The sequence below is a fragment of the Phoca vitulina genome, unplaced genomic scaffold (assembly GCF_004348235.1).
Source record: "Phoca vitulina isolate PV1807 unplaced genomic scaffold, GSC_HSeal_1.0 scaffold89, whole genome shotgun sequence".
Taxonomy (NCBI): Eukaryota; Metazoa; Chordata; class Mammalia; order Carnivora; family Phocidae; genus Phoca; species Phoca vitulina.
Genome location: NW_022589792.1, coordinates 1,795,446 through 1,817,612, shown reverse-complemented (window position 1 = coordinate 1,817,612; position 22,167 = coordinate 1,795,446). Strand labels below are relative to the sequence as shown.

Below are 22,167 nucleotides of genomic sequence, written 5' to 3'. Positions count from 1 at the left end.
AGGATTCGAACGCGAGCGTGTGAGCGTCTAACCTCCTTTTCTTGGCACAGCTGTTTTCCAAAGATAAAGGAGAAGTCTGGGCTGAGACAATCTGGTCCATCTAGAAGACAGAGCTTTGTCGGAGTCATTGCCACCAACATTGTTCAAGAGGTTGTGCTAAGGAGGAAATGTGCTAACGAGGTGGGGGAGCAAGGTTTGGGTGCAAGAGGGGGCTCTGGGTTCAAACCCATTGTCTCCCACTTGTCAGCTGTGTCGCCGGAACCTCTCAGAGCCCTGGTTGTGTCATCTGGTGCATGCATCTCGGAGGTCCCATGTCACAGAGGCGAGATGTCCCCCGGAGCCCTGGCAGTCAGGGAGAAAGTTCCTGCAGAGTTCGTCCTAGGGGGACGAGTCCCCCACAGGGGACTCACACTTGTGCTTCGATGGTGGAAGAGATGGCACAGGAAATTAGGGCGGAGAAAAAGTCCTTTAGGGGCCAGTCCAGGGGAAACCAGACAGCCTGAGGGCTCTGGGGACTTGGGACAGCTCACTCAGCCTCAGTGTCCCCAACTACTAAAGGGATCAAGAATATGAGCCCATCCTGCAGTTGGAATAATGATGGATATGATGCAAAAGTGTCCCTCCCTGGAATTTTTTTTTTTTCTGATAACCTCCCTGGAATATTATTTACCAAGAAAAAGAAATGAGGTCTCAAACCACAAAAAGACAGGGAGGAGGCTTAAATGCATGTGACTAAGTGGAAGAAGCCAGACTGAAAAGACCATGTATTCTATGATTGCAGCCATGTGACATTCTGGAAAAGGCAAAACTATGGAGACACTAAAAAGATCAGTGGTTGCGGGGGTGGGGAGGGATGAGCTGCAGAGCACAGAGGATTTTCAGGGCAGTGGAACCATTCTGTATGATACTGTTATGGTGGATACGTGTCATTCCGTCAATCCAGACCCAGAGATTGTACAACACACAGGGTGTGTCCTAATGGGGACTACCGACTTCAGTGAATAATGACCTACCGGTTATAACAAACGTCCGTCACTAAAGCGAGATGTTAGTAATAAAGGAAACTGGGTGGGGTGCGGGGAATATACGGAAACTGTACTATCCGCTCAGTTTTCTGCGAACTGAAACCGCTTTTGTTTTTTATTTTTTTTTAAGATTTTATTTATTTATTTATTTGAGAGAGTGAGAATGAGAGAAAGCATGAGAGGGAGGAGGGTCAGAGGGAGAAGCCGACTCGCCACCAAGCAGGGAGCCCGAAGGGGGACTTGATCCCGAGACTCCAGGACCACGACCTGAGCCGAAGGCAGTCGCCCAACCAACTGAGCCACCCAGACGCCCTTGAAACCGCTTTTAAAAATAAAATCTATTGAGGCGCCTGAGTGGCTCAGTCGGTTAAATGGTTGAGGTCATTATCGAGCCCCGTGTAGGGCTCCCCCTCCCCCCCCAATAAAATAAATAAATAAATAAGTCCATTAGTTTAAAAAAAGGAAAGTGTCTTTCCTGCCCTCTACCCCGGCCCCACCTGTTTCTTGGAATTTTTTGAAGAGAATATCTAGAAAATCAAGTAAAGATGGATCTATACATTTTTCCTTAATATTTGACACCAAACGCGGCTTTCTATACACCCTGATCTGCACCTTGCTTTTCTCATTCCAGGCCATTCCATGCACTGCATAGATGCCCTCCTCATTGTTTCTTTTATTGAAAGAGAATTCTTCCTCTTTGCACAGCTGTGCAGTATTCCGCTACGCATGGGCAATGAAGCCAGCCCCTTGTGGGTCGTTATTTCCACCCTTGGCTGTTCGGTCAACCCTGTTTGTCACGAATGTCTTCGTCATTTTCCATGTAAAGACTGGATTTCTAGAAAGGGACTTGCTGAGTCTAAGGGTTCGCAGGTTTGTAGTTTTGAAATATCCAGCCGATTTGTCCTCCATTTGACATTTACTTAAAGACACCTGGGCCAGTGATGGACGGGAGAGTTGGCTCTTCCTGAAATAAACCCCAGGGTGTCCCTGCCCCTCCATAGCTCCCCACTGCCCAAAGGGCTATGCCCGGGCTCCCACTGGGAGGCCTTGGAAACCCACCACCCTCTCCCCCTTGCCCTCCACACAGGTGACTTCTACTTCTCCTCTCAGTCTCTGCTTTGCTGGTCCCCTCCCTCCCTAACTCAGTCTGGCCAACACCCACTTGACATCCCTTCCAGCTGACATCACCTCCTTCCAGAAGTCCCCCAGGCCTGGCAATGCTGCTGGAGCAAATGAATGGATGAAGGAATGAGGTGGGAAAGGGGAGGGGGTCTATAGGCCATAGGGAGGAGCATGGCTCCCTCCGGGGGCAATGGGGAGCCAGAGCAGGCTTTGAGCAGAGGACAGGCATGTTGAAAAATTTCTCTTATTTGCAGGGGCACCTTTTTGTGCCGTGGGCCCTTATTAGCGGAACTTTGTAAGTTCATAAAATCAAACACCTAGGATGGTGAAGGAAACCCATTAGAAACCCATTACGTTCGATACTGTTACCAAAATCTGTTTTAATTGTAATGGAATGTGGGCATCTTTCTTAATACATTAAATAAGATGGCCCAGGGCACCTCCAACGACTGTCATCAGTAGAAGCAGGGGGAGCGTGAGTGATGCAAGTTTTTCCTTCTAAGGAAGAGTTCCTGAATTCTGCTTGCAAACCCCTTGGGTGTCTGGGGACCCCGGTGAAAACCCCCCAGATGCTGGGATGTGGTAAGAGCACCCGGAATGTGAGCAAACTTCACAGCGGTGTCACTAAGAGGGACAGGAGTGATTTGCAGGGATGATGGACAAGCATCCAGACAGACAAGCATCCGGCGGCTGGGCCATCTGTTCAAAGAAAAACAGGAAGACTGCACTCTGCCCCTCTGGCCTCTCTGGGCCCAGCCTTTGTCTTTGTGACTTTAACTTCCAAAGGCAGGCCGGGAGCCTGTGAGTCGGATTCCAGCTTCCTTCCCAGCTCCGGAAGCAGCAGGAAAAACAGCCTGACAAGGCGGCGTCACCCAGGTTCTGTGCTCTCCTGACAACACTTCATGGTTCCCCAATCACAGCCCCATAGGGCCAGCTCTGAGGGTAACAACCCATTTCAGAGATGAAGAGACAGAGGGCCAGAGAGGCCCCAAGTCACCCAGCCTGGCGGTGGCCAAGCTGGGACAGGAATTCAGGTCTCTTTGGATGCTAAGTCCTGCCTGTGGCCATTCCTGCTCTGAGTTTACCACCTACCTCCAGACACCTACTCATTCATTCATTCCTCATTCGTTCATCAAGTGATTCACCAAGTTGCCAAAATCATCTGAAGATCCAGGGGAGAGATTTCCCTAAACGCAACAGACCCAGTTTCGTGTTTTACGACTCAAATGTGTGCTTTGAGGTGGGTGGCTGCTTCCCTCAGCCTCAGTTTCCTGCCCCCATAGGTTGATGACCTGGGGTGATGAGACCACCCCGCCCCCGTGGGGGGGGGACGGGGTTAGTTGGAGCCTGCACACAGCAGGGGCTCAGAAGATGCCTGTTGAACAGATGGCCTTTGCATCCTGCTCCCACTATCTGGCCTTACCTGCGCACTACCCCCACCCCACTTGCCTCTCCCTATGGCAGGAGGGTTCCCTGCCTGTGGGCAGGAGGGCTGAGGGCAGGGCACGGTCCTGAGCTGGCTGATCCTGCCATTCCTGGCATCGGCAGCAGGGGGCAGTGGGTGCCCAGTCAGCTTTCCTCTACCTGCCCCCAGCACCCCTCACTCAGGTGGGGAAGCTGAGACATTGATCCTCCTGCCATCAGGCTGGCTTCTCCCACCACACTGATGGTGGACGTAGTAGGCACTAGGGGACAGGGAGGTATCATTCATTCTCTTATTGAGCACCTATTATATGCAAAGCCCTATGCCGGGCATTGGGGACACAGCCGTGAATAAGGCAGAGAAAAATCCTTGCCCTCATGGAGCTGACATTTGAGTGGGAGAGATGGACACCAGGGAACCAGGCAGTTACAACTGAGGGTGATCGGGGCTGTGATGGGGAACCCTAGGGGCTGGAGGCAGGAGGACCCAGAGGAGCCCCTGAGCTGGCTTGAGCAGGGAAGGGAGGGGGTCAAGGAAGGCTTCCAAGAAGCATGAGACCTAAGAACGAATAGAAGTTCATTCGGGTAAAGAGCAGGAGAACCAGGGTTCTGGGCCAATGGTACAGCCTGTGCCGAGGGTTGGAGCAGCCGCCCCCTGCCCCCACATAGACAGGCAGGCACACGATAATGCTGCACGGATGCGGACAGCGAGGTTCTGGAACAAGCACTGAGCAGCAGCTCAAGGGAACGGAGGAGAGAGAGGCTGGAAATAGATATTCATGGAGTGGCCAACTACAGGTGCTGGGGACCTCGGGGAGGCGGATAACTGGCTGGTTAGACACAGTGTGATTGTAGTTGTAACGGGGGATGCCCAAGCAGCTGTAGGAGGCAGAGATGGCCAAGCTGAGATTTACGGGATGGAGAAGGGTCAGAGGAGGTGTGAGTGGAACAGCATTCTAGGTGGTGGGAACAGCAGCGGGCATTGGTGTACAGAGGGCTGATCTTCAGCTCCGCTCTGTCACTCACAGGGAAGGAGTTTCAGCCCCTGGCCGGCTCCTCAGCCCCACCCCCACCCGGCCCAGCCATCTCCCACCTGGACCAGGACAGTCCCTTCCTCCTCGGTACAGAGGCGCTGTCCCCATACCCTATAGTCTGTTCCTCATCACAGCCAGACGAGGCCAAAGTCCCCGCCAAGCTTGGCCTCTGTTTGAGCAGCTGCCAGGGTCACCTCGCCCTGCCTGGCTGAGTCAGGCCTGGCGTGGCCTGAAGAGGAACTTCCTCACCAATCAGGTCTGGTAGGCACCGGGGCAGGCAGCAGGCTCCAGGCGGCTGGGGCAGGGCCTTTCCTTGGAGGCATCTTTGAAGCAGCCTTCCCACCCAGACTGGGCTTGGAGTCACTGGGCTCACAGCCCCCACCGGCTCCTGGGGGGAACCAACTCCCACGAGGGCCTGGAGCTTGGTGCTCCTGAGCGAGGTCTGTGCCTCGTGCTGGGACCGGCCACAAGCCCTCCATGGAGCAGATGAGGAGATGGAGACTCAGAGAGGTGGAGAGATCGACCCTGGGTCCCACAGCCTGGCCTGGCCTGGGACTCTGTGAGTATTTGGAGACACACATTTCAGGGTCAGGCTCCCTCGCTGACAAATCTGGGATCACAGATGGGACGCTGGCTCGCCGGTGAAATTGGGCAAGTCGCTCCGCCTCGCTGGGCTTCAGTTTTCTCATCTGCAAAAGTGGGGTGATGACGGCACCCACAAGTGGGAAGGGGGACAGCACATGTGAAGAGGGAGCTGTGCTCTAGGGCTCAGAGGACACTGAGCAGGTGGGCAGCTGGAGTGGAGGGGGAGGGGAGGCGGATCATGCACAGCCTCATGGGCCTTGGGGAGGACTTTAGCTTTTACCCTGAATGAGGTGGGAGCCAGGGAGGATTCTAAGCAAAGGAGGGGCCTGACCTGATTCAGGTGTTGCCAGGCCTTTTCTGGACACTAAAGGAAGAACAAACTGGAGGGGTGAGGTCAGGAGCCACGAGACCAGGTATGATGGGGTCTTGGGCTGGAACGAGGCAGAGGGGAGGGGAGAAACCCAGAAATCTTTGCTCATCTTCATGTTTCTTGCCCAGCCGGGCTCCCAGGAGCCCAAAGGCGAGGCAGGCACTTTAGCCCAGGAGGCTGCTGGTTGGGGTGAGGGTGACATGGGGTGGGGCACAGCAGAGTGATGGGCGGGGTTATACCTGGCGGTTCCCATGTCAGAGTGGCTGGACCACTCAGGCAAGTGCAAGTGCGTGGGCTGCTGACAGATACACATGTCACATGCCAGGCTGGGAACAGCCCTGCTGTGCCCTTAAGAGCTTGGGGCTGAGTGGCAGGGTATGAGGGCTCCCCCCTCCCCCGCCCCGCCCGGAAATCCAAGCCTCCCTTCTCTGGCCTCAGGATCTGATACTGATCCACTTGCCTAGTTAGGGCAAGTTCTTCTGCTTCTCTGGGCCTCAGTTTCCTCACGTGTAAAAGGGAGGATAATGCTAACACCCATACATGGGAAAAAGAGCAGCATATGCAAAGCCCTAAGGTAGAGCCGTGCCCTCGTATCATTCAGCCCCCAATTCTGCCTAGGACATTTTCTGACCAGGGCTGGAAAGGCCATCGGGAGGAGGAATCTGCCCGTGCAAAGGCTTGGGGGTGAGCAAGGGGTTGGCACATCCAGAGCATGAGTGGGGGCTGGAGAATTCTTGAAGACTGCTGCTTCACTGGAGCTGGGAGAGGAACCACTGGGGAGAGATTTGAGACCACAAGTAAACCGAGACATCCCCACATCCTCCTTCCAGCGGAGGCATCCGGGCCACTCAGGCCCCAGTCACATGGCCCGGCATCTCAGAGCCCAGCTGGACCCCTCTGCTTCCCTTGTCCTGGACTGGGGCACATCCCACAGTGGCCTCAGAGACCCCTGCGATCACTCAGGCCTGGGCAAACGTCTGATCACCTCCGTGCCTCAGTTTCCCCATCTGTAAAATGGGGAAACGATCGTTCCTTCTGCACCTGTGAATTGCAGGGCCATGCTTCATAAACGCTTGAGGTTATACTTATTGCGGATTATTGTGGGGATTAATCAGAGCGCAGAAAGAGCATCCCCCGGAGTCTGACACCCCCAGCCTCGGTCCCGGCGCCTCTCCTCTCCTGCCCCCTTCAGAGCCTCAGTTTCCCCACCCCAGGCCCGAGGGGCGCGCGGAGGCGGCCTGGGGCCCCCGCGCCCCTCCGGCCGGCAGGGGCAGCACGGGGCCGCCCCGCACACCCGGAAGGGCCCCGCCTCCGGCCCCGGCCCCGCCCAGCCCGGGCAGCCCAGAACCGGGAGGCGGCGGCGGCGGCGGCGGTGGAGACCACGGCGGGGACGGTGCGCGCGGCGGCAGCGGCGGGACGCGCGCGGCGCCATGGCGGCCGCCGAGCGCCGCGCCTTCGCGCACAAGATCAACAGGTAGCGCGGCCGCCGGGCCCCTCCCGGGCCGCCCGCACGTGTCCGAGCCCCGCCCCGGGGCGGCCCGGCCCTCCCCGGCCCCGGCGCCCCCGATTCAAGCCCCTTCCGCCCGGGCCGACTCCGGCCCGCTTCCTCCGGCGGGGGCCGGGGGCGGCGGGAGGCGGGGAGGGCGGCCGGGGTCCCCGCTGGGGCCGCGGCGGGGCTGCGAGTGCGATGGCGGCTGAGCCGAGGTCCGCCCTGGACGCCGGGGTGGGGTGGGGGGGGGACGTGTGGGGGCGTGTCCGGGGGCCTTCCTGGAGGCGGCGGCTCAGGGAGAGCGGGGACCGGGAGCCCTCCGCGTCCCTCGCCACTCCCGGTCCTTCCCGGGTCCCCGAGCCCGAGGGCATGGGAGCGGGAGGGGCCTTCGCGACCCACCCTCTTTCCTGGCGCGGGGCTGGGATGCTCCTGGAACCGGGATTTGGGAACGGGGATGGTGCTCTTGGAGGCCTTTGAGGCCCCTCGGGAAGTTTCCCGTGCTCTTCCCCCGCTGCCAAGGTCCTGTGCCCAGCTGTCTGGGGAGCAGGGGACAGCTGTGGATGCCCTCCCCCCCCCCCCAGCCCTGCTTCAGGCTCTCCCAGCGGCGGCTGGACGCGCTGGAGATGGATGGGTGATTGAATGGAGGGAGTGGGGGCTGGGGACCCAACCAGCTGGTGGGCAGACGGGGGAGGGGACAGGCGCCAGGCGCTGGGGGATCCATTTCCGTGGCCACTGGAGATTGTAAGAGACTCAGCCCGGGAGGGGGAGGTCAGACTAGGGCTGAAGAGCCTCTCCCCCATCTTTGCCTCCGTGGCCAGAGTCTGCCCAGGGGTCCTCTCTACAGGGGACCTGTGCTGGCCACGCCCAAGTGAAAGAGCGCCCTGTGGGTCCAGAGCTGGCCTGATGGAGACACAAGAAAAGATCCCACCCTTGGTGGCAGATACAATGGGGTAGACAGAGGAGTAGCACAATAAAGTAGATTATGTATTAATGATAAGTGCCAGTGCTATGGGGACACACAAGGCAGGGAAAGGAGATGGGGACGATGGGGGCCATTTTAGATATGAGAAGCAGATCAGAAAGGCCGGGATGATAAGGTGACAATTGAGCAAAGTTCTGAAGGAGGTGAAGGAGGCATCCATGCCCATATATGGGGGAAAAGCAATCCAAACACAGGGAAAGGCAAGTGCAAAGGCCCTGAGGCAGGAGGAGGCATAGTGTCTTTACAGGTCATCTGAGGAGGCCAGCCAGTCTGGAGCAGAGTGAGGAAGGGGACAGTGGGAGCAGATCGTGCGGGGTCTTGTGGGTTGTGGGGAGGACCTTAACTTGTATCCTGAGTGAGGTGGGAGCCATGAAGAGTTCTGAACATATGGATGTGACCATGTGTCTGGAGCATAGGAGTCAGGCAATTTTTATGTTCTGTTATCTTTATGTTCCCAAATTGCCTCTCTGTCTTGGACCTTTGGCTTCTCTGAACGCGTTTCTTTGCCACTCAGTCTCTGTGTTCTTGGGTCCTGGCTTCCACTCCAGTAAAAAAGAGAGGTCCTGGGTCCTGCCCTGGGGAACGGATGCTACAGAGCCCAGGGTAAGAAGAGCAGAGAATGATCCTGGGGCCCCAGTGAACCACAAGCAAAAGGCTCATGTCTTCTAGCCATCCTTTGCCAGGGCCTCCAGAGCAGCCTAGTGGACACCCAGGTGTCTACATGCTCAGATCTGGGCCTATATTCATCTATTCAATCATTCAGTCATTCATTCCACAATGCCATATTGACCCAAAAGTTAAACAGTCCCCCAGTTTCCTAATGAACAGATTCTTAAAAAAAAACACAAAGATTTGGGGGGACAACTTAAAACTACAAACTCTTATAAAAGTAAATAACATGGACAAACATTACTGTATGCAATATAACTTGTTCATTTTTTCACTTATACTGTTTAAAGTAAAACACAATATGGAATGGTGATAATGGCCAGCGCTTATAATGTTTATGGCTGGCTGGTCCCCAGCGGGAATGCCATTTGTCACCAGAGCCTGGTGACATAGGTATAACTATAGAAAGCTGGACTCACAGTCCAGTGACTGTCGAGTGTCTCTTGTGGGGAAGTGAGCCCAGGAGTGTGTGGCCCCAGACTTCAGAACAATCTCAGAAACCGTGTCTCTTCCTGCCCCCACATGTCCCCCGTTCTTCCAGGCATCTGATAGCGGCATCTTCACTCGGCCCCCCAGCTGTCTCCTGCGGGGCAGGTGGCATTTCTCACTCAAGGAAATAGTGATTTCGTTGGAGGCGTGGGAGGGCAAAGAGACATGTATTGACCAAATTCCAAAGGTGCCTCTGGGATTTCAAGGAAATGTCTCCCTCCCACCCCTGTCCCCAAATACATCTGCAAACGTGAGCACACACACGTATTGTTACTTTCTACCTTTAAAAAAATGGTGACATCTGACATGCATCTAGAAAAATGCAAAGTTTAAATAGTAGTTAGTTATAGAACCAATGCCAAGGGGGCGCCTGGCCGGCTCAGTCAGTGGAGCATGGGACTCTTGATCTCGGGGTCATGGGTTCGAACCCCACATTGGGGGTAGAGATTACTTTTTAAAAAATTAAAAAGCAGGGGTATCCAGGTGGCTCAACTGGTTAAGCGTCTGCCTTCGGCTCAGGTCATGATCCCAGGGTCCTGGGATCAAGCCCGGCATCCGGCTCCCTGCTCAGTGGGGAGTCTGTTTCTCCCTCTCCCTCTGCCCCTCCCCCTCCCCCTGCTCGTGCGCTCTCTCTCTCTTGCTCTTTTGTGCGCTCTCTCTGTCTCAAATAAATAAATAAAATCCTTAAAAAAATGAGAACACAAAACAACAACAACAAGACAATAAATACCAGGGGAAAAAGTCACTGGGGTCAAAGGCAGAGATGAAGGCAGTCTCTATCTCCTGGGCCACCCAACCTAGCCGCCCCTCCTGATCTGCACCCAGTTCCATCCCCCAGGGAATTGCCATGCTGATGGCAGTTGCCCCCACTTCCTCACTTGCGTTATGGCTTCTCCAGCCGGGCTGGTTCCCTGTGCGCCACGGGTTACTTTTGCCTGCTTAGAACATCTTATCAGTGGAATCACGTGGGGCGTCGAGGCTTGTGTGCCCAGAGTCTCTCACCCGACATAATGTCAGGAGGAGGAGGGCTTGTCTGTGCCGTCGATGGGCGGGTGCGTCCTTTTTCATTGCTGCATACTATTCCGCCCACGCACAGTCTCTGTCTTCGGTCAAAAAACGTGTGCGTCTTTTCACTTTGGGGTTGTCATGACCGGGGCTGCCGTGAACATTCTCAGCCTCCTGAGCATCTACGCCTCTGCGTGGAATTGCTGGATTGGCTTATCTTCAGCTTTGCTTGATCATTGCAGACGGTTGTCCAAAGGGGTTCCCCCAGCAGCAGATGAGAGTTCCTGTCGCTGGCAGGCAGATCATTTGTCTTTAAAATGTTCTGCCAGTCCAGGAGGGCTAGGGTGGGGTATAAAGAGGAATCTCTTTATGGTTTTATATGGATCCATAGTCTTCCCTCACTTTTTTACTCAAGTGGGAACGCACAGCGTCAGAGGCTTACGCCATTCTCGTTTCTGGTTTTATCTCCTCCTCCCCTGTGGGGATAGATTTCTGTTAATCTGACCAGCCCTGGGGTGAGGTCCACAGTCTCACATGAATTCCCAGTGATGCCACTGCTTCATCTTTCCCCTCTGAGTGTCTCTGTAGGATTGTTGACTTTCACCTTAGGAGGTCTTGTCTCAGCAATAGCTGTAACCCACCACCTGACCTTTGCAGTGTCTCATTGCAATCCTGACGTCACTTCCTGAGGAAAACCAGTATATTCAGCTCAACATTTTGCCTCCTTTTATTTATTTATTTTTTTTTTTTAAGATTTTATTTATTTATCTGAGAGAGAGAATGGGAGACAGAGAGCATGAGAGGGGGAGGATCAGAGGGAGAAGCAGACTCCCCGCTGAGCAGGGAGCCCGATGTGGGACTCGATCCCGGGACTCCAGGATCATGACCTGAGCCGAAGGCAGTTGCTTAACCAACTGAGCCACCCAGGCGCCCATTTTGCCTCCTTTTAAAAGATGTGCTCCGTGGGGGTGTCTGAAGCAGATCTGATGTGCGCGTGAGAAAGAGAGGAATTGGGGATGACTCCCAGGCGTGGGTCCTGAGCATCCCCAGAGGGCGGGGCTGCCCTTAGGGAGACGGGGAGGATGGCAGGAGGGCAGGTTATGGTCAGGCTGCATGCCTGCAAGACCCCACGTGGGCATGCAAAGGAGGCAGGTGCCACACAGAATGGACCCAAGGATTGTCCTTGTTTGGGTGGTCCTGAAACCTGGAGGCTGGATGGGACCACTGTGGGGGGGGGGGCTGAGCGTGGACATGGGAGAGGCAGGTTTTGGAGCCCCTGTTTTTGGCCCTGTTCCCCAGCATGGCAACGTGGAACACCACGTGCTGGGGGGCACAGACTCTGACTTCTGGCCCACAGGGGTTTGATTCTTGGCACCTACCGCATTCGGCTCTCTAACCCCAGAGGCCTCCCGACCCGCCCTTTTCTGAGCCTCACTCCTCTTCTGGCCCAGCATAAAAAGCAGGGCCAGAAATTCCAATTTCCCAGGATCCTTTTAAGGCAACTTAGTGACAGCAAGCCTTAATTGAGCACTTACTGTGTGCCGAGCCTTATACTCAGAACAGTTCGATAAAGTGTGGGTACTGTATTGTACAGTACAGAGGTCCAGAGAGGGGATGATACTCATCCATGCTTGCCCAGGCCCAAGTGCAGAGCCCTGTGACACAGGAAAGTGGCTCCCATGGCCACAGTGTTGAGGACCTGGCCTTTTCCCAGTTGGGGGCCATCTCTCCAAGGCCAAAGACAAAATGAAGTGGGAGTCCTGGCTGTCCCTCCTCCCCTCTCCCTGCTCTGTTGGTGCCCTGGTCCCAGCATTTTCATAAATCATCCCCCAAGACCCTGTGTGCCCAGGCTTCCAGAGGAGGTGGCCCCAACTTTGGGAATTTGAGGACAAATAGCTCATTTGGAACACCCTTTGAATTTCCTGGAAGATCCTCCATCAGCTCCCTCCACACCCCCGAACAATAGAAGCAAGACTCTGGGACAGTTGAGAGAGAAAGTAAATAGAATACAGAGGCAGAGGAGTGAGGCTGAGGTCTCAACTGGAGGCCCCCATGATGGGTCAGGGTCATGGTCAAGTTTTGTTTGATGGATTTTTTTTTTTTTAATTTATTTATTTGACAGAGAGAGACACAGCGAGAGAGGGAACACAAACAGGGGGAGTGGGAGAGGGAGAAGCAGGCTTCCTGCAGAGCAGAGAGCCCGTTGCTTAACGACTGAGCCACCCAGGCGCCCCTGACCTATACGGATTTGAATTCAGAGGCTTCCAGATGACCCCCGGTGGCCCCAGTCTCCCCCAGCCCAACCTGTCTTCCCTGAGCCCACCGCACGCATTCATCTCATCGGTGGTCCGTGGTTTGTGATCAGCATAGTACTTCCGGGGGGTACAACTTTTCATTATGAAAACTTCCAAGCACAAAAGTGGAAAATGGGAGTAAGGCCCAAATACCCAGGCACTTGCCTTCTCAATTTTAAGAGGGATTGAGGCCCAGGGGCTCCTGGGTGGCTCAGTTGTTAAGCGTCTGCCTTCAGCTCAGGTCATGATCTCAGGGTCCTGGGATCGAGCCCCGCATCGGGCTCTCTGCTCAGCGGGGAGTCTGCTTCTCCCTCTCCCACTCCCCCTGCTTGTGTTCCCTCTCTTGCTGTGTTTCTCTCTGTCAAATAAATAAATAAAATCTTAAAACAAAATAATAATAATAAATTAAAAAAAAGAGAGATTGAGGCCCAGAAAGGGTATCCCATCTGCCCAAAGCCACACAGCTAAAATTTCTGGGGCTTCTCCTAACTCACGGTGGATTTAGGCAAGTTGGACCAGGAGGGAAATGGGGAGGGATTCATTCCCCTCAAGAAAAATTTATTGAGTATCTACTGTGTGTGGGGCTGGTGCTGGGGCCTGCATGGGGACCACACAGCCCTATTCCTGCCTTCATAGAGACCCCGGGAAGCAGGAGTCTCCATGCTCGGACCACAGAGCCCAGCCACAGGGTCTTTGCACTTGCTGTACCCTTTGCCTGGAATCCTCTTCCTCAGATAACTGTGCGGCTCTCTCTCCTTCCCCTCCTTCCAAGCTCAGCTGAAGGAATTGAGTGCCTGGGCGTACCAAGTCCCAGATTCCTGTGCTGGCCCCCTCCCCTGTGGGTCTTGCCCCTTCACCCTCCTCCTCCCTGACTTGGAAGGCCAGCACAGGTGAAGGTGGCCCAGGAAGGCCATAGCCCAGATCTTGGTTACTGGGTGTGCTCTGTGAATCATGCTGGTCTCTTAACACACGCTCAGATGGGTGAACTGAGGCTCAGAGGCAGGAGTAACTTGTCCAAAGCCCCACAGCAAGGATGGGACAGGGTGGGTGGAGGTCCCCCAGATGAGGAAGCCGAGGCCAGGGACCAGGGGGCTGGCCAGCCAGGACTCACACCCATTGCCGGGCATCAGGGATAAAGAAGGATCTGTGACCCTCATGCCCTGCCGGGAGCAAATCCTTCCATCTGTGCTTGGCCGGTGTGGGGGGGTGGGGGATTGGAAGGGCCCCAGGCCCAGCCTGGGGGGTCCTGGGGCCTCTGTATCAGCCACAGCCCTGGGGCCCCGAGGCTGCGCTCTGCAGATTCTGAAGTCCAGGTTCTCCTGGTCCGTGGCCTGGGTTTTCCCTTCCACAGCCTGGATTTTCCTCTCGGAGAATGAATTTATTGGCCGGAAGTGGAGTTCCCAGGGCCACATCGCCCAAGTTGTCATGTCCTCAGTGACCCCTTCCCTGTCCCCGCAGGACAGTGGCTGCGGAGGTGCGGAAACAGGTGTCCCGGGAGCGCAGTGGCTCTCCGCACTCCAGCAGGCGCGGCAGCAGCTTTCTGGGGGTACGTGTTTGGGAGATGCTCCCCTCCAGGACTCTGCTCTCTAGCAGATGTGGGGTTCCGCTCTGCCCGGGCCTGATCCCACCCACCCCTCCCACTAGTGCCCTGTCCTGGGTGGGACTGTCCCCACTCCTCTTTCCCTGTGGGTGGGGAGGGTAGTCCCCTCTCTGCAGCTGCTGAGGGGTTTCGGGGGGCAGCGCCGTGGGTGGTCAGCCTGATGCCGCCCCACCTCCTGCTGCCGGGACCACCCAGATTGGGGGGGGGGATGGGAGGTACTTCCAGCTGCAGCGGAGAGGGAGTGGGGCCTGAGGAATTGTCTTTCTTCGCTGCAGCCAGCTTGCCTTTCCTTCCAGCATAACCCTGCCCCTCCAGGCACAGGGGTGTGATTTCCTGCCTGGAAAGAGGGGCAGGGCAGGCCATGCTGGGATGGGCGTAGAGAGTCTGAGGTCACTGTCCTCCCTGGCTCCTCACGGCTCCAACACCCTCCATGGCTCCCACTGCCCTCTTGCTTGAGCCCAAGCCCACACCCCCCCACCCCCTTCCTCAGCCCCCAGGGCAGGGCCCACAGCCCCTTTGCTCCAACCCAGGTCCCACTGACTGAAGTCATTGAGCCCCTGGACTTCGAGGATGTGATCCTGAGCCGGCCACCAGACGCCGAGCCCGGGCCCCTCCGGGACCTGGCTGAGTTTCCAGCTGACGACCTGGAGCTCCTGCTACAGCCCCGGGAATGCCGGACCACAGAGCCCGGGATCCCTGAGGATGGGTGGGTTCAGCCCCACGCCCTCCTTGTCTGTGACTCCGGACTGCCTCCGTGCCCGCCCCTCATCCACACCCCCCTTCCATCAAGCTTGCCACAGCCCCAAGTTCAACTCCTGGCTTGGCTGTGTAACCTTGGGCAAGTTACCCTCTCTCTCTGAGCTTCCGTCTCCACATCTCCAAAACGGGCAGAAGGGCAGGCCCTACCTCAGGCCACTGGACAGATGAACACCATGCCCTGCCTCTGTTTACCCTGATTTTATTTTGTGCAGAAAGCTAGATGCCCAGGTGAGAGCCGCAGTGGAGATGTATACAGAGGATTGGATCATCGCTCACAGGAGGTGGGTCTGACTCGGGGGCAGCTCCAGGCAGAGGGTCAAGAGGCCAGGTCTGAGCCCATTGGGCCAGTCCTCCTGCTTATCTGCCCACTGTCCCTGCAAGGGCAGCCGGACTTCTCTGGTGGATCACAGGGAGGGTGGAAGGCCTGGCAGGCATCACATGGACCTGTGGGGTGCCTTCATCCCTGCTACCCACCCAGCCCTGCCTCCTCCTAGGTACCAGCATCTGAGTGTGGCGTATAGCCCTATCACCACGGAGACGCAGCGAGAGCGGCAGAAGGACCTCACTCGCCAGGTCTTTGAGCAGGACACTTCTGGGGATGAGAGGTCCGGCCCAGAGGACTCGGTGAGGGAGCCCCGGGCACGCGTCACCATAGGAGTGTGTGGGCTCTGGCCCCAGCTCTCGGTCACATGTGACGGGAAGTGACCCAAACGGCCTTGAACCCAAAAGGAAATGTGTCAGCCCCGTGAGTTAAAAGTTAAGGGTCATGATTATGAACACACATGCTTAGTGTGTACTAAAGGCTTTATACTTGTCCTCATCTTTCATCCTGGGAGGCAAGGCCACACCCATTTTGCAGATAAAGAAACTGAGGCACAGCAAGGTGATTAGAGGAGCTTCACTGGCCCACTGGGTCCTGAGCCAATATTCACTGGGCTCCTGCTTTATGCCCACGATAATCCTACCAAGAGTTACTGATATCGCTTCCATTGTTACTAGTTTTAGATGTAGATGAGGATCCTGAGGCCCTTCGAGCTGGGTTCGGGGACACAGGGTCACAGAGCTGAGTGGGGCTTTGAACCAGGGTGGTCTGCCTCTGACCATATAGCTGGGTCGGGGAGGTCAGGCAGGTTACCCTGAGCCAGCGACAGTCCCCTTGGGAAGAACTCTCCCTCCCCTGTTGACAGGGAGCAAAGCCCCAGGGAAGGTTCTCACTGGCCCAGCCCACACATGTCCTTACCTTGGCCCCAGGAGGAGCCTCCCCCAACGATGGTAAAGGAGGGGCGCCCTCCCAGGCAGAAGGTTCTAGAAAGAGGCTCAGCAAAGCCTCAAAGTGACCGTTGTAGCAGTGACCCCCCCACCCCCTGGGCCTCAGCTTTCCCATCTATGCATTGGGCATGGGGACAGTCTCACGGGAGCGGGATTGAAGGTGCATCCAGCCGGCGCTCCGTGTTTGTGCCTCCTCACCGGCAGGATGACCCCCGGCACTCCTCAGGCTCCCCAGAGGACACCCCGCGGAGCAGCGGTGCCTCCGGCATCTTTGACCTGAGGAACTTGGCCGCTGACTCACTGCTGCCGTGGCTGCTGGAGCGCACAGCCCCTGAGGATGTGGACCGGCGGAACGAGGCCTCGCGGCGGCAGCACCGACCCCGCGCCCTGCTGGCGCTCTACCCGGCACCTGATGAGGTGGGAGCCCCCAGGCCCGCCACCGCCCTGAGGCCCACATGCACGCACCCGACCCTATATGGTATCCCACCAACATTCGCTGGGGGCCTGCTGTACACCCTGGGGTTTTTTGTTTTGTTTTGTTTTGGGGGGTTTAAAAAAAATATTTATTTATTAGAGAGAGAGAGAGAGAGAGAGAGTGCGGGCATAGAGGGGAGGGGCAGAGGGAGAGGGAGAGAGAGAATCTCAAGCCGACTCCCGCTGAGCGCAGAGCCCATCCCATCACCCGAAATCAAGAGTCAGAGGCTCAACCAACTGAGACACTCAGGTGCCCCTGGATACCCTGTTTTTTTATTCAATTCCTTTTATTGGATGTCTATGACATGCTCTTATATTTATCCCAGCAGCATTTATTGGATACCTACCATATACTCCTATCGTCTTTCTTTTTTTTTTTTTTTTAAAAGATTTTATTTATTTGAGAGAGAGAGAATGAGAGACAGAGAGCATGAGAGGGAGGAGGGTCAGAGGGAGAAGCAGACTCCCTGCCGAGCAGGGAGCCCGATGCGGGACTCGATCCCGGGACTCCAGGATCATGACCTGAGCCGAAGGCAGTTGCTTAACCAACTGAGCCACCCAGGCGCCCTCCTATCGTCTTTCAACCAATACTTAATGTATGCTTGTGTATAGTCTTCTTAATTCAGACAGAATTTAATCAACTGATATTTATTGAGCACCTCCTATATATGCCTATATTGATCCAAGCGACATTTATTGGGCACCTAGTGTATACCCTGTGTTTTTATTCAGTGGCTTTTATTTTATATATACTCCTATATTTATCCACCCAGCATTTATTGGGCACCTATTATATACTTCTCTATTCAACCAATGTTAATTATGTGCCTATTGTATAATCCTTTATTTAATCAGACGGCATTGAAGCAACTCCTATATCTTGAGTACTTATGTTTACCCTACCAACTTTTTTTTAAGTAAAGTCTTTGCGCAACATGGAGCTTGAACACACAACTCTGAGATCAAGAATCGAGGGCTCGGGGCTCCTGGGTGGCTCAGTCAGTTAAGCGGCTGCCTTCAGCTCAGGTCATGGTCCCAGGGTCCTGGGATCGAGCCCCGCATCGGGCTCCCTGCTCGGCGGGAAGCCTGCTTCTCCCTCTCCCACCCCCCTGCTTGTGTTCCCTCTCTTGCTGTGTCTCTCTCTGTCAGATAAATAAATAAAATATCAAAAAAAAAAAAAAAAAAGAATCGAGGGCTCTACCAACTGAGCCAGCCAGGCGCCCCTACCCAACCAACTTTTATTGGGAACCTAGTGTATACACCTCTGTTTTCATTCAGCCATTTATTGAGTGCTTACTGTATACTCCTATCTTTATTCAATTGGTACTTACTAGGGGCCTAGTATATATCCCTCTGTATGTCCAGTCAGCATTAATCAAATGTTTTCTGTAGACATCTATGTTTATCTAACCACCTCTTAGTAGGTCCCTACTGTATGCCTCTGTATTTATTTGACCAACATGGATGGCAAGCCTTGGAGGTACAGACATGAACAGGATAGACTCAGTCCCTGCCCTCAGAGTTCACAGTGTAGTGGGGGAGAGACCCTCCTCCCAAGAAATTGCAACCCAGGCCGAGTCGTGCCGTGATGAGTTGCCGGATATTGGCCCTCACATGGCCCTCTGTGTCCCAGCCATGTGGCCCTTTGCAATAGGGCATGGTGAACACCTGGACAAGGAGCCTGCCCAGGCCTCAGGGGTCAGGGAAGGCTTCCTGGAGGAAGTGCCGGCTAAGCTGCGACCTGGATGAGGAGGGGACAAGGAAGGGCATCCAGGCAGGGGGAATACAAGGAACTGCAAGAAACTTCAGTCAGGCTGGGGGTAGAGCTGGTCTCAAGCCACGCATTCCAAGCCCTTCTTAAAGGACGTGTCCCAGCTGCCCTCCCTGGCTCTCGGCAGGACGAGGCCGTGGAACGCTGCAGCCGCCCCGAGCCGCCCCGGGAACACTTTGGACAGAGGATCCTGGTCAAGTGTCTGTCGCTGAAGTGAGTGTGCTGACTCACCCCCTCCCTTCAGACGTGCGAGGCCCCACGTAGGTCCCGGTGCGCGCGCACATGACGCCCATTGCCCAAGCTGGGCCATGACTGCGTGCAGCCCTGAGACCCATGAGGCGGTCCGGGCACTTTTAGGTGGGAAGTAAGACTTCCTTTTCTTGTTCTTCAAAGCCACCAGGCCTTAAGCACCGACTGTGCCAGGCTTTGTTCTCAGCCCTTCACATGCATTACCCCTAATCTTGTGAGATAGGTGCGGGTTGGGGGGGGAACCGAGGCACAGGGTGGCAGTCATTGTGCGTGAGATCACATGACTTGTGAGGCCGGAGTCTGGCTCTCGCTCTGCTGGGACCCAGGCTGGTGGGGGCGCTGGTGACCCTGGACCTGGCTTCCAGCTGACCGAGGCCCCCTCCACATCAGTCCCTGGGAGCAGCCAGAAGTGCGTGGGAATGGAGCTGAACAGGATGTGGCCTTGGACCTAAGCCCAGCCCTGCCCCTCCCCACCCTGAGTTCCTGCCTGGATGGGGGCAGGAAAGGGAGGCCCTGGTCTGGCCTGAGGCCTGGGTGGGCCGCCTGCCCCAAGCACTGGGGCTGGGAACCAGCTCTATGAGTATCCAGTCATTCAGCAAACACTCATTGAGCACCTACTGTGTACAGGACATGTAACCATGGAATGACCACACAGGGCTCTCTAGGTGGGGGGACATGGTACACCCAAAGGCTGGGAGATGTCTGGAGGGGAGAAAATGAGGCCAAGAGGTGGGCAGGAATGGACCAGGCAGGATTTTGTTCTCAGCACACTGGGGAGCCTCAAATTGTAAGTTTTAAGATGCTTCCTTAGACTCGCATGAGGAGTGGGAGCCAGCAGGGCAGAGTAAGACAGGAAGGTGGTTACAGGGACTGTTCAGGGGAGTGAAGATGGGCCTTACTTAGCCCAGGGTGGCAGAGGACACCTCAGAAAGGGGGGACAGGGAAGCCCAGGAGTTGAGAACTTCAAGATGGGGGTCATTGTGCCAAAAGCTTCCTCTGTATCAACTGAAGAAGGGCCATCGTTTCAGGGGAAGGGCTCTGCACGAGTTACAGGGCCGGAGTGGGGGGCAGGAGCTCAGTGGCTCAGTTTCCCCTTTTGCAAAATGGGACAGGCTTTTCCTACAAGCTCTTAAGTAGCAATTCTTGGTGGGCCAATGGAAATTAGTCCCCACCAGCACCATAATGCACCACGCCTGGGCTGGGTCTCAAGAGGGAGTGGGGTGTGTGGGTGGTGGGAGTTTTAGGGACAGCCTCTGCCAGAGTCTTCCCATTCACTGTAGGTTTGAGATCGAAATTGAGCCCATCTTTGGCATCTTGGCCCTGTATGATGTGCGGGAGAAAAAGAAGGTAGGAGCCCCTTTCTTCCCTTTCCTACCCCAACCTTCCTCCTTGTTGCAGGGCAGTGGGCTTCCTGGAGGCGGTGGCCCAGCTGCCTTTCATGTCCCCAGATCTCAGAAAACTTCTACTTTGACCTGAACTCGGACTCTATGAAGGGGCTGCTGCGGGCCCATGGCACCCACCCCGCCATCTCCACCCTGGCCCGCTCTGCCATCTTCTCCGTGACCTACCCTTCACCCGACATCTTCCTGGTCATCAAGGTGCCCGCTGGGGCTGGGTCAGGGGGTGATAATGGTAAACGCCAGAGGGTGGTCCCTGCTTTCATGGAAGAGGATGGCCAGGTCACCAAGAAGGGTGATCAAGTCTCTTGTGGGGGAAGCACAGGCAGCTGGGTAGCCCAGAGGAAGCTCCTGACCCAACCCAGGTGGGGAGAAATCACGGAGGGCTTCTGTGGAGAGGTGACTGCTAAGCCGGGACCCATGAGTGGGCGGCCTGGCACGTGCAGATGGACATTTAGAATGTTTTTTAAGTTGAGAGTTTTTCAGTTTATTAGGGAAGAAGGACCTAGTTGGCACATTTGTGTGAGATTTTCTGTTTCTAGGAGTGGGCTCAAATTTCCTTCCCCAAGACGTTCAGTTGGGTTACACTACAGGCAGGCGCTGCTCATGGTCAGTCAGACTACACGGGGATTCCCACCTTTAACCTCACCGCAGCCTCAGGAGGTGGGGGTTGCTGTGGCCTCCATTTTGCAGATGGGGAAACTGAGGTACAGAATGGGTTAGGGACCTATTTAGGCTCCCACAGCCCCCAAGTGGTCAGGATTGGCATCCGGCCATGCTTGGAGTGGCCTCTTTGTATATTAACAAAAATATCAATGTAGAGAAAATATGGAGACTTGGGTTTGGAGTGGGTTCAAAGGGGAGGGGAGGGGGCAGCTGGCCAGGCAAGCCAACTGCTAGTGCTCAATCCGGAGGACAGTGGGAGCCATGGGAGGTGTTGGAGCGAGAGCCCTAGCTGGATGGAGTGTCTGAGGGCCGACGAGGGGGCCAGGCGATTGGAAATGGGGTGGGAGGTTGGGGTCCGGACAAGGCCTCACTGGCCCTGCCTGCCCCCTCAGTTGGAGAAAGTATTGCAGCAGGGGGACATCAGCGAGTGCTGCGAGCCCTACATGGTGATGAAGGAGGTGGACACGGCCAAGGTAAGCCTGGGGAGGCTGGGCGGGGTGGTGAAGGGGTCACCGGGCAGGGTAGGCCTGGGGCACTGAGCTTGTGGGGTGTGTTGGGGGCCCTCCCCACAGAACAAAGAGAAGCTGGAGAAGCTGCGTCTAGCGGCGGAGCAGTTCTGCACCCGCCTGGGCCGCTACCGCATGCCCTTCGCCTGGACCGCGGTCCACCTGGCCAACATCGTGAGCAGCGCAGGGCAGCCGGACCGCGACTCGGACTCCGAGGGCGGTGAGGAGGCGGGGCTGCCTGGCCAGGGGCGGGGCTACTGGGAGGGGAAGGGGCGCCCTCTGCTGGCCGGACTTGGTACAAGGTCGAGTCTCCGTGTCTCTCTGGCCCTCCCCGCCTCCCATTCATCTCTGCCCCCTCCATCTCCATCACTGCCTCCCCTAGAGCGCCGACCTGCCTGGAGTGACCGCCGCCGGCGTGGGCCCCAGGATCGGACAAGTAGTGGGGATGACACCTGCAGCTTCTCTGGATTCCGCCCAGCCACGCTAACTGTCACCAACTTCTTTAAGCAGGTGCCATGGCCGTGGGGCTGGGGGAGGGTTTCCCAGGGATAAGCCCCGTTACCCCACTGTGGGCGCACGGGCCCCAGGGACCCAGTTTACGTGGGCATGTCCCGTGCAGGAGGCCGAGCGGCTCAGTGATGAGGACCTCTTCAAGTTCCTGGCTGACATGCGGCGCCCCTCTTCTGTCCTGCGGCGCCTGCGGCCCGTGACTGGTGCGTGGTGCACCCCGTAAATAAGAGCTGGCACTTCCATGCAGTCACTCAGCAAACCCACACTGAGCACCTGCACTGCCAGGCCCCGGGGACCCACAGGGGACCGGATGCACAAATCCCTGACGTCAGGGGCTGGATCTTTAATGGGCATCATAGACAAGAAACATAATAAGACAGATAGTGGGTCAAATGGGGGACATGGTGGCAGTGGGGACGTGGGTCCTGAGGGTAGAGCTGATCGAATGTGGAGGCAAGGTACAGCAATCGAGGGTGACTT

At 56.1% G+C, this 22,167-nt stretch overlaps 1 protein-coding gene across 2 annotated transcripts in view; it reads left to right on the top strand.

Moving 5' to 3' along the window:
• The first annotated feature begins 6,981 nt into the window (after positions 1-6,981).
• DOCK6 (dedicator of cytokinesis 6) overlaps positions 6,982-22,167 on the top strand; it is a 41,538-nt gene continuing 26,352 nt past the window's right edge. For both annotated transcript variants that reach the window (XM_032396150.1, XM_032396149.1), the window contains exons 1-13: positions 6,982-7,032; positions 13,945-14,032; positions 14,617-14,792; positions 15,058-15,126; positions 15,340-15,469; positions 16,319-16,531; positions 18,487-18,572; positions 19,889-19,955; positions 20,057-20,206; positions 21,064-21,144; positions 21,244-21,397; positions 21,560-21,687; positions 21,797-21,890. In XM_032396150.1, coding sequence (XP_032252041.1) covers positions 6,989-7,032; positions 13,945-14,032; positions 14,617-14,792; positions 15,058-15,126; positions 15,340-15,469; positions 16,319-16,531; positions 18,487-18,572; positions 19,889-19,955; positions 20,057-20,206; positions 21,064-21,144; positions 21,244-21,397; positions 21,560-21,687; positions 21,797-21,890 — 1,480 coding nt within the window. In that variant the 5' untranslated portion in view covers positions 6,982-6,988. The remainder of the gene's footprint in view (positions 7,033-13,944; positions 14,033-14,616; positions 14,793-15,057; positions 15,127-15,339; positions 15,470-16,318; positions 16,532-18,486; positions 18,573-19,888; positions 19,956-20,056; positions 20,207-21,063; positions 21,145-21,243; positions 21,398-21,559; positions 21,688-21,796; positions 21,891-22,167) is intronic.